At 45.7% G+C, this 14,448-nt stretch overlaps 1 protein-coding gene across 15 annotated transcripts in view; it reads left to right on the forward strand.

Moving 5' to 3' along the window:
* Cadps (calcium dependent secretion activator) overlaps positions 1-14,448 on the forward strand; it is a 454,141-nt gene that overhangs the window by 291,089 nt on the left and 148,604 nt on the right. For all 15 annotated transcript variants that reach the window (XM_039093071.2, XM_063274046.1, XM_039093064.2 and 12 more), the window contains exons 10-11: positions 7,108-7,216; positions 13,001-13,213. In XM_039093071.2, coding sequence (XP_038948999.1) covers positions 7,108-7,216; positions 13,001-13,213 — 322 coding nt within the window. The remainder of the gene's footprint in view (positions 1-7,107; positions 7,217-13,000; positions 13,214-14,448) is intronic.

Consider the following 14,448-nt stretch of genomic DNA (forward strand, 5'->3'; position numbering starts at 1 on the left):
CGCAGTGTTCTCAAAGTAAGGCACCTTGTAATTGTGCTTCCTGAGTTATTTGACTTCTGTTTGGAGCCATGCCTGCATTGACCCTCACTGTTAGGCAGCTCCCTCTCAGTTATAAGTGACCGTAGAAGTTTCTGGCAACACTATATTGTCAGGACTCAAGTATGCCCTTGAAGCCTTTGTGCTGCTTCGGGGCTAGCTGCGTTCCAATCCATCCATTGTACTCCTGTGTTACCCATGCCACACTCACACGTCCCCAGTGTCCACAGAAGCCGTTAGCAACTGTTTGCTGGAAGGAAGATAAAGGGAGAGAGGAGCCGTTCTGGGCAATGCCAGCTGGTTCTGAGGAAGTCAGATCCTGTGGTCTAGGAAGTAGCTGATGACGTCTTCCTAGAAAGTAAGCAAGTATTCTCTCGCCAGGACATGGAGTCTCTCTGCATTCTGAGTACGTAGGAGTGCTTCACTCAACATGTGACTTTTTTCTGAGAGTCGTTGAAAATGAAAGGGTGTTTAAAAGCAGCTGATCTCAGGCTAAGGAGAAGACTCAAATCAGGAAAGTATTTGCCATACAAACATTGGATTCTTAAAACTCATATAAAAAATATAGTTTACACTGCTGTAAATCCCAGTGACAAAGAAGCAGAGATGGGAAGTTCTCTGGGGCTCACTGGACAGCCACTTTGAATGAACTGGCCCTCTTCCGTTTCAATAAGGGACCTTGACTCCAAAACCAGAATGGAGAGTATGCCTGTGTGAATGTAATGCACATCTGTACACACGTGTGTGCACGCACACTCATACAAGTAGCTGACCTCTCTCTTTAGAAAAAGAAGCATTAGGGAAAGAGACTGGGCAGGCAGGGTGGGCGGAGATTTTCAGAAAATGTCAGAGAAGCTGTGTCTGCCCGCTGTGTACTGAACCTAAAAGGAGAGAATAGCTGTTCTGTGCTGTGCAGTTGGAACACGGGTGTTTAGGGGCTTCACACACAGACTTCCTTTAAGAGGAGATAAGAATCACACCATGGCTTTAAAAAAAAAAGTTGTGTGCTGACTTTGGAGAAACATAAAAGGTCACAGGCTGTCTGAGGCTCTATGGCATTCCTGGAGAGCAGGAGAGATGCATTTTGGGATGCCAAGAGGCTTCTCATGAGGATGGGGTGCTCTCTGCCTTTTACGGTAGCACTCCCACTCACTAATCAAGTCTCTGCCTCAGCAATATCAGACCTTTCATCCCTTACCAGTCTAAACAGCCTCTGGAGGTAGCGTGTCAGCTCCTTTATCAGAGTGATGGGGGAGCCTGCACAAAGCCTCTAGTGTCCTGTCTTGGTCTCATGACGTTGACTACAGACTACATGCATAGCTTCCTATTCATGGAACTAAGGATCAAAGAAACTAACTGGGTAATTATATGCAAATATACACCAAGGCCGCCTCAGTCATGGTCCCTGAAATGCATGCATGCCCTATAAGTTTAGATGCAGCCTGTAATCCATAGATGACAAGGGGCTTTGGTTTCCTGACTCAAGGAGTTCCTTGGGACTCACTGTCAGTGTGTGGGAGTGTGGTAAGGACCAGGTGTGACTTCATCGCTATCACTGCCCACACTGTGGACAAGCCATTGGTAACCAGAAAGATTCCATTTCTACAGAGCTCCCAGGATTCAAAATCCCTGACCTGGGTGTACAAGTGCAGAGTCAAAGGGAAACTTGCGCCCATCCCAGATCACAAAGTCTTATCTCTTTTCCATTTATATCTTAAAGTTGTTTAGTTGTTTTTCTTGGAGCTGGGAACATAGCTTAGTTGGTACAGTTGGGCTCTAACATGCATGAAGCTTTGGAGTCTCTCCCCAGCACATCATCAACACGCTTCTGTAAGGAGTGCGTGAGAGGTGGAGGCCAACGGATCAGGAGTTAAAGGTCATCCCTGGCTGAGTAGCAAGTTCAAGGCCGACCTTGAACCTTGAGATCCTGTCTCAAAAAGTGTCTCCTTATTCTTCAATATGAAAAGTATTTCTGGTTTTAAAAGGGGAGGTGTTTGGTTTCTCCCTTCTTCAAAGTATTTCATCCCAATGTCAGTACTGCCAAATTATATTTTTAATTTCCCCTAAATTGATAATAATAGCATATTTCTATGGTCCTGTAGAGTTCACAAAGTGCTTGCAAACCCAGTCTTTGCAGACATCTATGCTACAGTGAGTATAAGTTTTCTCCAAATTTAACACTAGGGGAAACTGAGGCTCAACGTGCTTACGTGACATGTTCAAAGATGGTGGCTGACGGAGCAAGAGCGATTGTGCAGTGGTCTTCAGAAGACACGGGTTCAATTCCCAGCACCCACCTGCTGGTTCACACCCAGTTATAACTCCAGCTCCAAGGATCCGACACTCTCCTCTGGTCTCCATCTCCTCTGGTCTCCACAGCCATGTGGTTCACAGACGTACATGCACATAAAGCATCCGTATACATAAATAAAATTAATTTAAAAATTGAAGATGGTGACTGATGAGCGGCTAGCTATGAAGCATAGCACAGGTCATCAGGCTGCCATCTGCCTCATCCAACTGTACACCTAGGCAGGTCTGGTGCCCAGAGAGATTTATGCACCCAAAAGGTCCTAGAGCCTACTTAACCCATACTCTCTGTTTCTGGTTTCCTACAGACACCATGATTAAAATCTCTAATTATTTCAGCTTTCAGATACTACAGCTGAATAAAATAAACAGCATTGAATAATATAAAATAACTTGTCTAGCAGTATTTTAGCAACCCATCAAGACTCACTATTTCAAAACTGAATGATTTACAATTGTATGAATGTGTTTCCACAGAGTTCTCTGGAAGAGTGTACACAGACTTACATTCCAGTTGCAAATGACAGGAAACAAGCCAAACTGGCTTTCTAGAGATTGCCTTCTTCTCTTCTGCTTCTTTTGTTTGATTGGTTGGTTAGGTTTTATTACATAGACTCTCTCTCTCTCTCTCTCTCTCTCTATATATATATATATATATATATATATATATATATATATATGTATGTATATATATATGTGTGTGTGTGTGTGTATAAACACAGGCTCTCACTGATTATACATACACACAGATATATAGATATAGATAAAGATATAATATAGATTCAGGTGGTCTTCCTGCTTCTGCTCCTTGAGTGCTGGGATTAAGGCTGTGCACCACCACACCCAACATCTTGATCTGTTTTGTTTTTGTCTTATACTTTTGGTTTTCAGTTATGGGGATCAGATGAAGGTCCTGGATCTAAGCCTGTACTATCATACTCTACCACTGAGCACTCGTACTTTAGCCATCTCAACTAAGACTCGGATTCACTCGCCTGATTTCAAAGAAGTTACCTATTTGGTATTTTTCCCTGACCCAGTACACACACAGATGCTAATGTTGGCAACTGCTGCCCACTCCCTTATAAGCCCCTTCCTACTTTAAAAGCAGCAGAAAATGAGCCAAATGGCAAAAGTCTGATCACCTGTAAAATAAAACTTTGATCAGAGCCTCAGGAATCCCAGGAGCCCATTCTCAATCGTACCCGGGGCACCATTGCTAAAGTTCTCCTTGACGTAAGATGGGACCCTGCAGGTCCCACACCTGCCACTCGGGACCATTAAATCTCTACTCTGTGCTGCTTCGACTCTGACTTCAAAACTCACCTCCTTGGTTCTGCCAGGATCATGATTACAACAACATTCCCTGGCTCCTTAACTTTCCATTCAAATAAATCCAAAGCCACATGTAGCCCAGTGGAGAACACTCACCTAGAATGTGTGAGAACCTGAGTCCAGTCCCAGAATTTCTCAAAATGGATGCAATTTGCAGTGTAGGGAGAAACCTGCCTTTCACTGGGAATAGCTTTCTCTTAGTAAAACATGGCATCTTTAAACATTTTAAGTTCCCAAATCTTTGTTAGCTCCTTGGTGACCTCCAAGCGTTCTGAGAAACCGGAGATGCATCTAAAACTTCAGATAATAGTCCAAAGGATATGCTCCCCTCTTTTGAATTCTAAAGTAAATTGTCAGATCTTAAAGGAAAAACACTCTCAGTGAGCCAACTCAGGTTTGTGTCGTTGTTGTTGTTGTTACTGCTGCTGCTGCTTTGGTTTGGGGTTTTTTGTTTGGGGGTAGTGGTTGTTTTATTTTGATTTGGTTTGGTTTTTTTACCAAGTCACACAGCCTCTCAGCCTGCAGGGTATGTCACCAGTACGTCCAGGAGAGGGCAGCAGCAGACAGCACTGGAGAGAGGGAGCCACTAAAACAGGAAAGAAAAAAGTAAAGGGTTCAGGAGTAGTAGACACCTGCATCTTGAAATCCCACGCTTTTGCTGTGGTATTTACCTGAACCTCAAGTGCATATTGGCGCCTTGCTGGCCGACCTCACTGACAAACTCTACCCTGGCTCCTGTTGCCAGCTGAAAGCACTGATCTAAGTCACCCTAGGAGAGATCTAGCTGCGTCTCCTGTCATTGTTTCATGGTGAGGGCATCATGGAGAATTTGTTGTGGGTAGGACGAGCCACAGGTTGGAATGGGCTGGTACTGTACGTGGAGAGACTGTAAATTGTGGAGAAGGATGTCATAGATTAAACCTATGTCCCCCTGTGTGTCAGACTCCTTTAGTCCGTTATTATTTGACCGGATTTGCTTATAGGACTCTAAACAGAACAAAAGTGCTCCTTTAAAGGACTGGTCACCAAAATGGAAGTCCTCCCATGAGCCACATGATGGGACCAGATAGACAGGGACTACTTAGTTACACATTGATAGAGTGATTACTGTATGGGGTTTACACATGATGTGGGAATATCAGTAACTACCCAGTAACAAGAAGATACACAGGGATGAGGGGGAGGGGAGGAGTAAGGGAAGGAAGGGAGCACAACACAGACAAGAACTTTGAGGCTGAAAGATGATGGTTTGCTGGACCTGTCTGTATAGGAACCCAGCTTCGATGGCCAACCCCATTTGCACTCAGGCATCTGTTGTAGGAATCGGGGTGCTCTGCCTGCTATAAGAAATTAGTTCATGTTTGCTTAGGAATGTTCTCCTTCTGGTCTAGCCTAGGAGACAGTGTACTCATTCTTCAGAATCCCAAATTGGGCAGTAAAATTCTCATGAGAAACCGACAGAGGGCACCAGCAGACAAACCTGCCACAGGAATGCTCTCTTTCCTCTTACTCTGAATCTTCAGGACTCGGGACAGCGCAACCTATTGTGGAGCTAGAAAGCACACACATTTCCTAATCGCCTTTAAAAAGAAACCCGTCTCACTGTGGAGGAAACTACAATTGTCCCTAGCTGGGTTCAAAGTCTTAGAACTGTCTCTTTAAATAAAGGGAAGCAATGGGTGAGGGATGTGGCAGTCCTTCACTGAGGCATTTGACATCCATGGATGAGGTAAATGTGCCCGTGAGCTTGGCTGGAAGCTGGGGGTAGGCCTGCTTTGCCACAGGCCCCTTGCCAATAGGCCAGATGTAGAAAAGGGAAGCATCCTCGCCAGTTCTGGATACACAGTGACAACAGGGTCCTGAAGGCGGGCCTGCAGCTTGGAGCGCCACCCTGCACTGCCTTGGAATGCCAATATCAGTAAAGCGAGGGCTGCCATTTAGGGCGCCAGTGACAACGGCCACGCCATCGGGGCTAGGGGCTGCCTGGCTGTGACTGGCACCTAGCAGTCGAGCGCTCATTGCTTGTGACAGCATGTCACTGCAGCACTTGTCTAAGACAGAGGGGAGACTTTACCAAGTCGCTGCAAAGTGCCCCTTTGATAGCCAAAATCAAATCCAGAAACTCAGCACCCACGAAAGCAGTGCTTGCTATATATGAATGCGGGGTGTGTGTGTGTGTGTGTGTGTGTGTGTGTGTGTGTGTGTGTGAGAGAGAGAGAGAGAGAGAGAGAGAGAGAGAGAGAGAGACAGAGAGACAGAGAGAGAGAGACACAGAGACAGAGAGACAGAGAGAGACAGAGAGAGAGAGAGAGAGGAGAGAGAGAGAAAGAGAGAGAGAGAGAGAGAGAGAGAGAGAGAGAGAGAGAATACCTTTGTGTGAGTTCAAATACATAAATGCCACAGAACAGATCAAAACCCAACCTTGGGTGTCAGTCTTCGACTTCCACGGTGTTTGGAGGCTGGATCTCATGTTGCTCTGCACTGTGTATGGCAGTTTGGCCAGCCTGTGGGCTTCTGGGCATCTCCCATTTCTGCTTCTCTTCCCTTCACAGAGGCACTGCGACTGCAGATTCTCACTACCCACTGGGGCTTTAGAGCAGGTCCTCATTCTCGCAGGACAAGTGCCTTACCCACCAAGCCATCTTCCGAACCTTTCAGACAACCGCAAAGAGATGAATTTCCGTTCTTTCCTGGCCAAAGAGGCCGCATTCTGTCTGCACTCCTGGTAGCCCCAGCCAGCGGGCAAGCCAAGGTTATATTGGGTAACAGGCACAGAACTGTTGCTATTCAGTCAGCCGCATATCACAAGAGTGGCGACGTGTGTGTTTAGCCCAGTCGCTGTAAGAACATCAATGTGGTATGAGGTAGCGCACTGCGTAACCCCATAACCCAGAATACGGGGGAGGAGAATCAGAATTTCAAGGCCAACCTGAGACATAAGAACTGTCTCAAAATAATAAATAGGAGGCCGGAGAGACAGCCCAGAAAGCACGTTCAAAAAGGCTTGCTGGCCAGTCAGCCCAGCCTACTCTGTGACTTACAGGCTGATGAGAAACAGTGTCTCAAACACCAGGGTAGATAAATGTCACCTGAAACTAACCTCTAGCCTTCAAACACAGGTTGACATCCATGTAAATGTACCCAGCCTCTGCCACATGCATGGACATGCGTACACCCGACCCCCCCCCCAAAAAAGGCAAACATCAGTGACGATAACAGCTGACTGTTCCTAAGTGCCTACTAAGTGCCAGGGACAGACTTCCATTCTGCACATGAAGCCACTCTAACCTCATGGGCCACTGCCAGACGCTCTCTCCTATGAGACTATAGCTACGGAGCGCTGGGGCTTCAGTTCAATGTGGAAAGTTCCTAAAGGGAGCTGAGCCTTGGTGGGACAGTCTCACAGTCTGCTTTTCTGTCCTGCAGGTCAGCCAGTACACTTTTGCCATGTGCAGCTATCGAGAAAAGAAAGCAGAACCTCAGGAACTCCTACAGCTGGATGGCTACACCGTGGATTACACCGACCCTCAGCCAGGTACCCACCCCTTTCCTTGGCTATGCCCCACCCCCAACAAAAGACAAGCACATGTTGGCAAGATAGCTGGTCCGTGCTAGGCAGTAACCTGTTATTCTACAGAGTCTCTGGTTGAAAGCCTAAAGGAAAACACAAGCTTTGGCATTTATGTTCCTGGGACCACATCAATGATGTACTCTACTGTGTGTGTTGAAAATATCCGTGAGAAAGAATGTGTACTTGCATACGAGGGAATGCGTTTGTGTGAGACTATGGTGTATATGTGTGTGTGTGTGTAGACATGTGTGTGTATATGTGTGTGCTCGTGTGCATATGAGTGTACGTATTTGTGCATGTGGAGACCACAGATTGGAATGAGGATTATTCGATTGCTCTCCTTGTTGAACCCGGAGCTCAGTGATTGGCTAGGCTGGAGTGATGACCACCAAGTGCCAAAGACTCTGACCCCTTCCAGCACTAGGCTGACAGGTAGAAGTCCAGCCGTTACACTGGTGCTGGAAATGAGAGCCTCACTCTTGCACGGCAAGCACCTTACCAGCAGAGTCAACTCTTCAGCCCCTAACTAAGCCACCCATCCCTGCAACCCCAGTGCGTGTCATTGTTTTGGTGTCCAAGAGAAGCTGCCTCCCTGCATGCTCGTCCCCCCTGGCCAGAGTCCAAAACCGCACAAGGTTAGCCGATGGAACCGGAGGAAGAAACTTGCCCTACCCACTGTATTCCTTACAAGACGCCTCGCTCTGAATCAAAGCGTTGACGCGCCTGGGCTTATGGAGCGAAGAGCGCCTTGCAAGTGGTGGTATTTCTTGTAAGTTCTACATCACATACATTCTACATCCTGCCCCCTCACACCTCTCCCCATACCCATTTTTATTTTTTCCCAGAAAACTGAATAGAAATCAGGCTCAAAGAACCTTCAGAATGGGTGAGGGGGGGGTGCGAAATCATTTCAGCATATTAATGAAAAACAAGCACCAGCAGCCCTCTCCCGGAGAAGTTCATTTTTATGCCAAATCTGCACAAGGCTTTTCCAACCACACTGCATCATTTGGCCCAAAACCTTTTTTTCAACTCCCATATTGCTCTTCCCCGTGCAACAAAATACACAGGAGGGGGAGAAGAAAGCAGAGTTTGAGAGAAGATGGGGTATTAACCCAAAAAGGTGTGACAGAAAAGACCTGGTTCCTGCCCAACTAGGGGCATCGGTCCCCTCAAAATCCTGGCCCCCGGGGACTGGACTAAGTCAAACCCTTTGCAATTTCTGTTTGTAACTACATCCTGCTGCAGAATCCGTTGTACAGCGCTAAGTCCGTAAGACCTGAAGTCAAATTTTACCTAAAAGCTTTCCTAATGAACAGGGGTTTGAAACGAACATTTGGTGAACATGTCAGAGTGACAGGATTCTGCATTTAACTGCCAGTGGTTGGGACACTGTGAGGGGGTTGGTATTTCTCTCAAGTTTGTTTCTTCTCTCTCAGGATTTCTTTTTACAAAGTAAATCAATTGTGCCTAAGATGTATATCTTAGAGACTGAGGCCAGTAGGCCAATAGGACAAGGAAAACCAAGGCCATTCTATGCAAGGGATTCTGACTAAGCCAGTTCCCACTCCCTCTTCTGTATGGCCACCCATGCCGTTGTATGTCAGGGACTCCTGTCAAGACAGTCCCACTGGATCCTCCTCACCACCCCACAAGCAAGTGGGATCAGAAACGTCATCCTGTTTCTCAAATTAAGAAACGGATTGAAGAGGTCTCAGGCTCTCTGATAGTGGAGCCAGGACCTGGAACCAACCCCTGTCACCCTCTTGTGCTTGTCACTGAACAGTTACAGCAAAGCTACCCATGGGATTTACAGATTAAATCAGGGCTTCCAGGGTAGGAAGGCGGAGGCGGGGAACTTCTATTCCACACACAGAAATGACACCTGAACATTCTCATTTTTAAGTTTATATTTACTTCTACCTTCTGTGTACAAGAGTTTTGCCTACATGTAAGGATATCACATGCTGCAGTGCCCACAGAGACCAGAAGAGGGCGTCAGAACCCCTGGAACTAGGACTAGAGATTGTTGTTTGCTCTGTGGGCGCGGAGAGCTGAACCTAGGTCCTCTATAAGAGCATCAAGAGCTTTAACCATTGAGCTGGAGTTCCATGCCTGGATCTATATTCTTAAAACTTCATTTATTGTCTCCACATTGTTCCCATGAGACAATAATTTCTTCATGAGAGACATAAATGGCAAGTTAATTGACTGTGCATTGTTGAAGGTAGCAAGCAGTTCCTTCTCTCGACCTTTTCCTGGGCTGTCCTATTTATTTCCCAAGTTATTTGTAGTTGAAATGGAAATGTAATCCTTCTATTGTCCTAACTCAGATTATTTATTCTTTCTCGTGATCTTGGGGATAGACACTAGGGTCTTACACCTACTAGGCAAACACTCAGCCACTGAGTTAATGCCCCAACTCCTAAGATCTGTATTTTATTGTTACTGAGGAGTCAGAAAGAGGTAGGGCAAAATTCTCATACTCCCCTAAGCATTGAAGGGGTCCCTGTATACTATACACTTGGCCAACTTTATCTGTGGAGGTCAAGCAAATTAATAACAAAGTAGTCATATCTTCAGAGATCAGGGGATGCTCTTGGAAGGTGAGCCTAATAGTCAAAAGAGACATTAGTGTCTGTCTTCCCCCTTTTCTTGACCTTCCTTGGGCTTTATAAAGTTGTCGGTGAGCTCCGCACCATTGTAGCCTATTCTTTTTTACCTTGAGAAAGGGGTAACTGGAACTCCTTGCAAGGCTTGAGGCAGTGGGGAGCACCTCTCAAGTGAGGCCATCCCTGGTGTCTACTGATTCTAGCAAGGTGGCACGTCTCGGAGGTTAGAGGGAGAGTAGTCACATGATCTGTTGGGTCACTCTTCCTATCGTCTGCTTGATGCTCACTGAGGCATCCTTCAAAGCTCTCCCTCCCTCTAAATTGTCCTTCTTATTGTGTCTTCCAGGCCCCCAGTTTGTCAAGTGCATACCGTCCTTACTAGAGCACACATTTTCTACACTAACGTTATGAAAGACTGAGTAAATATCTCTTCAGAATCAAAACCACCAGAAAAGTCTTCTTAAAGCTGTTCTGGTGGTGAATCACTGGATTTTTTTTGTAAAGAATTAGCCCGGGCTCAAGAGATTGTTCTTAGTTAAGCTTCTTGCTGCTCTTGCAGAGGGATAGGAGTTCAGCTCCCAGCACCCACGTGAGTGGCTCACAACCAATTGTAACTCCAGCTGCAGGGAACTGATGGTCTCTTCTGGTCTCCACGAGCACACATATGCACATCCCCATAAAAAACAGATATAAATAAATAAATAAGTAAATAAATAACTTAAAAAGAAAGTAGCTACTTATTGATCCTAGCCCCTGGCCATTATCAGTGAAATATCCCCACAATGTATGAACACTTGCAAAAGGGAGAATTGGGTTAGCACATTGAATTCAGTGTAGACGACTTCACACCACCGCAATGACACTTAGTATTGCTCTGCTACAGAGGGACTCCTGACTGGCCTTGCTGGCAGCTTGGAGATGCTAATCAATCATTCCCCCACCTCTTGGTTCTCAGCTAATGGGGAGATGATACATATGTGACAAAGGTATGGACTTTATATCTAGCTAAAGGAACGGCCCATTGAAAATGCAGGCTTTGGAATATGTTGATGGACATGAGATAACTCTGGCCTTGCTGTAACTGCTGACCTTAAGAACCACCTTCAGAAAAACTGAGAGCATTTTTTTCAACAACTATTTTTTTGAGCACCTACTTTGTGCTGTGCATTATGCTAGATACCAAAGATGTGGAAGAAGTTAAGTCAGATAAAGCCTTGGTCTATATGATGCAAAGTACACGAGGGAGCTTAGACTTTAATAGGAGCAGTGGATGGCTGGAGGGATGGCTTAGCAATTAAAGAACTTCCTGTTCTGGCAGAGAACCAGTTAGGTTCCCAGCACCCACATCGGTCAGCACACCACTTGCAACTCCAGATCCAGGTAATCTGACATCTTCTTCTGGTTTTCAATTGTACACACACACACACACACACACACACACACACACACACACACAAATAAAATAAAAAATTTTATTAAAAGAATAGTGAAAATAGAAAGATTATCAATAATTATCAAAGATAGAGGTCAAAGAAGACTTCATAAGAATGTAACTTTCAAGTAAAAATATGTAGGGGGAAGGGCTGTGAATCCTGCAGATATGAAGTACATACATGAAAAGAAGAGAAAAGAGACTGCAGGTGGCAGACAGTCAGTGGATATGGATTGCAAACCTTGACAGAACCTGGTGTTTCGTTTCAATAGGATGTGGCCCTCTGGTGAGCTGAGCAGAGAAACAGCACGGCCTATTTCTTATATTAAGCCTTGACTGGGTTCAGTACCGACAGTTGGCACATGCGACCGGAAGTGCTTGGTTGAGATAGGAGATTGCTCAAGGTAACCACAGCCAGATTCGGGAGCCAGCACTCATGGCAGTAGAAGGGTCCTTGCTCTGGTAATGCACAGCACCAGTACCCATGGGAAAAATTAATCAAAGATTCTAAACTTAACCCAAAGATTGCAGATGGCACTTTCCAGCCAGATGGGCTCAGCTCTCCTAAGGTGGCAAGAGGTTGAGACAAAGTCCAGGACATCAGCATTGGTTGTGACATGTTGATATGTCCATCCAAGAGCACAAGTCCAGAGAGCCACCACTAGTCCAGATCTGGAGTTGAAGGGAGAACCCCAGAGCACCAAGAGAAATGTGAAGTCCCTCTCAGCACATTCTTAGTACATAAATGCTATCATCTGGAACTGTAGATACAGGAATGAAAGAACAGAACGTCAGGAGCTTCCACATTTAAAAGGTCAGGAGAAGGAAGAGGAGGAGCAGACAGGAAATTAAGTGGAGCAGCCACCCCATGCTGGGAGGTAAGTGGGGCATCAGGTTTCTTGAAAGAAAATGCTTCAGCCAGAAGAGATTTCGTGTTGCTGCTGATCATGTGATACCATGAGCTGCTGATCATGTGATACAGGGAGTGGAGTTAACATTTCACATCGAACACTGGATGTGGCAAAGTTAATTCTGTCAGTGGCCTTGACAAACACAGTTGTAGGCAGGCAGCAGCCCGATTAGAGGGACTTTCTGGTCAAATGGAGAGAACTCCCTGCTGCTCAGAGATGACTCTCTGACCTGCATCAGCATCATCAGGGAGCTTGTTGGAAGCTCAGGATCTCAGCTTCGCTGCAGACACTTAGGATCAGACACTGCACTTGATCAAGATGCCTAGGCGTGCCACACATGCAGAAGTGACAGGGAAACCTCAGTAGATAACGTTCTTTTCACTGGAAAGAGGAGAACCACGGAAGAGTGGCTGAGGGAAAAGGGCCAAGAGAAGTGGTTGTTGTGACAGTGGTGGTGATGGTGATGATGGTGGTGGCGGCGGCGGTGGTGATGCTGGTGATGATAATGATTCAGGAAAGAATCGTGTTTATAAGCGGGTGTTTAGTCTGGCTGTTTGATGTATTGTCGCTAGCAAGACAAAGAAAGAGATTCGAGGCAGCCTTAAAATGTTTCCTAAACACCTGGTCCCACTCAATGGCCAAGCAGTTTACAGATGGCCCCATCCAGGAGTCAGATAAATTGTTCCTCCCCATTCTGGCCCAAGGGAAAGCAGTAGGAATTGCTTTCTAGGGACTGCTCCTCGCGGATATTCTCAACAGCTCAGCTTAGACGGTGCTCTCTCTTTCCTTGCAGGTTTGGAGGGTGGCCGAGCCTTCTTCAATGCAGTCAAAGAAGGAGACACGGTGATATTTGCCAGTGACGATGAGCAAGATCGAATCCTGTGGGTCCAAGCTATGTACAGGGCCACCGGGCAGTCGCACAAACCTGTGCCCCCTACCCAGGTGCAGAAGCTCAACGCCAAGGGCGGAAACGTGCCTCAGCTGGATGCCCCCATCTCCCAGTTTTGTAAGTACACATGCCATTTCTTAAAAAAATAAACCAGATAGCTCTGTAAAGTGAAATCTTCCAAAAGGTGAATGAGAAAAAAACAGTTGCTTTCATATGTAGGATTGATTCTAATATCAACGTTTGCTAGGGGCATGTAGCCAACGCAGGGTGAAACTTGGGGCAAAATCTTAGAAAAAAGTAATTTTAAAGTGCAATACTTGACATTCTCTACCCAGGACTAAACAAAGGAACATATATTTTATATCTTCGCCTAGCTTTCGATTTTGCCGAGAGTTTGGAATTCACAGCCGAATGCGTGTTTGTTTGAGTCCCTCAAATATAGTATTCCGTATATCGTTGCTTCGTCTCCTCCTATTAAAAGGAATTTAAAAATAGGCACGATTTGAAATAAACTTAAATCTGCAATTTAGAAACATTTAAAAATAAATGATGACATTATCACATGCAGTGGAAGGGGAAAAAAGAAGAAAAAAAAAAAAAAAAAGAAAACCACGATACCTAAAAACGCATTCTGAGCACAGATATCAGAGACCCAAAAGCAGCCCCAATTCATCTGCAGTTTCCCCGCGCCTCTGTGTCTCCGTACTTTTTGTCTTGCCACTTTTTCCCCCCAAATCGCCCAATACTTCTAAAACCCAGGAAAAGGTGAAAGCCAGAGCTAGATTTTTATTTTAAGAAAAATTAAGAGATCTGCAAATTCATTATTTACTCTGCACGAAGACCTTCAGCGTTGTCTACCGATAACTAATGTGTGCGTCCGTCCACGCAACGGTCATGGTGGCTTCTTATTTTAGTACGAGGCCCCCTCCTCCAGCATAGGTCACTGAGTAACTTGTTCAGCAAGGGGACATCTTAACGGTGAAGTCACTCGAGACTCTCTTGCTCTTGCAGCATCTACATCCCAGGGAATATTCAGGTTACCCCCAAGCCATGCTCCACCACAGCTGACCATTTCACACGCTGGCAGATATCGTGGCAAATATCACAACCAGATCAAGAGCCTCTTAGGCAAGCAGAAAGTCAAGGAAGCCTTCTCGGATTTTATATACTATAGAGGGAAATTAATTTTTCAATGACCCTCACTGCTGTGTATATTTTTATCTGACAAAGGTATGGGGTTTTTGGGGGGGAGGAAAACTCTATTCATCAGCACCCCCAGTTCCATAGCAATGTTTTCTTAAAGGTAGATGTGGTCTCTGTTGGAACCTGGCATGCAACTCCACAGAGTAGCC

Source organism: Rattus norvegicus, chromosome 15 (genome assembly GCF_036323735.1).
Source record: "Rattus norvegicus strain BN/NHsdMcwi chromosome 15, GRCr8, whole genome shotgun sequence".
NCBI classification, from domain to species: Eukaryota; Metazoa; Chordata; class Mammalia; order Rodentia; family Muridae; genus Rattus; species Rattus norvegicus.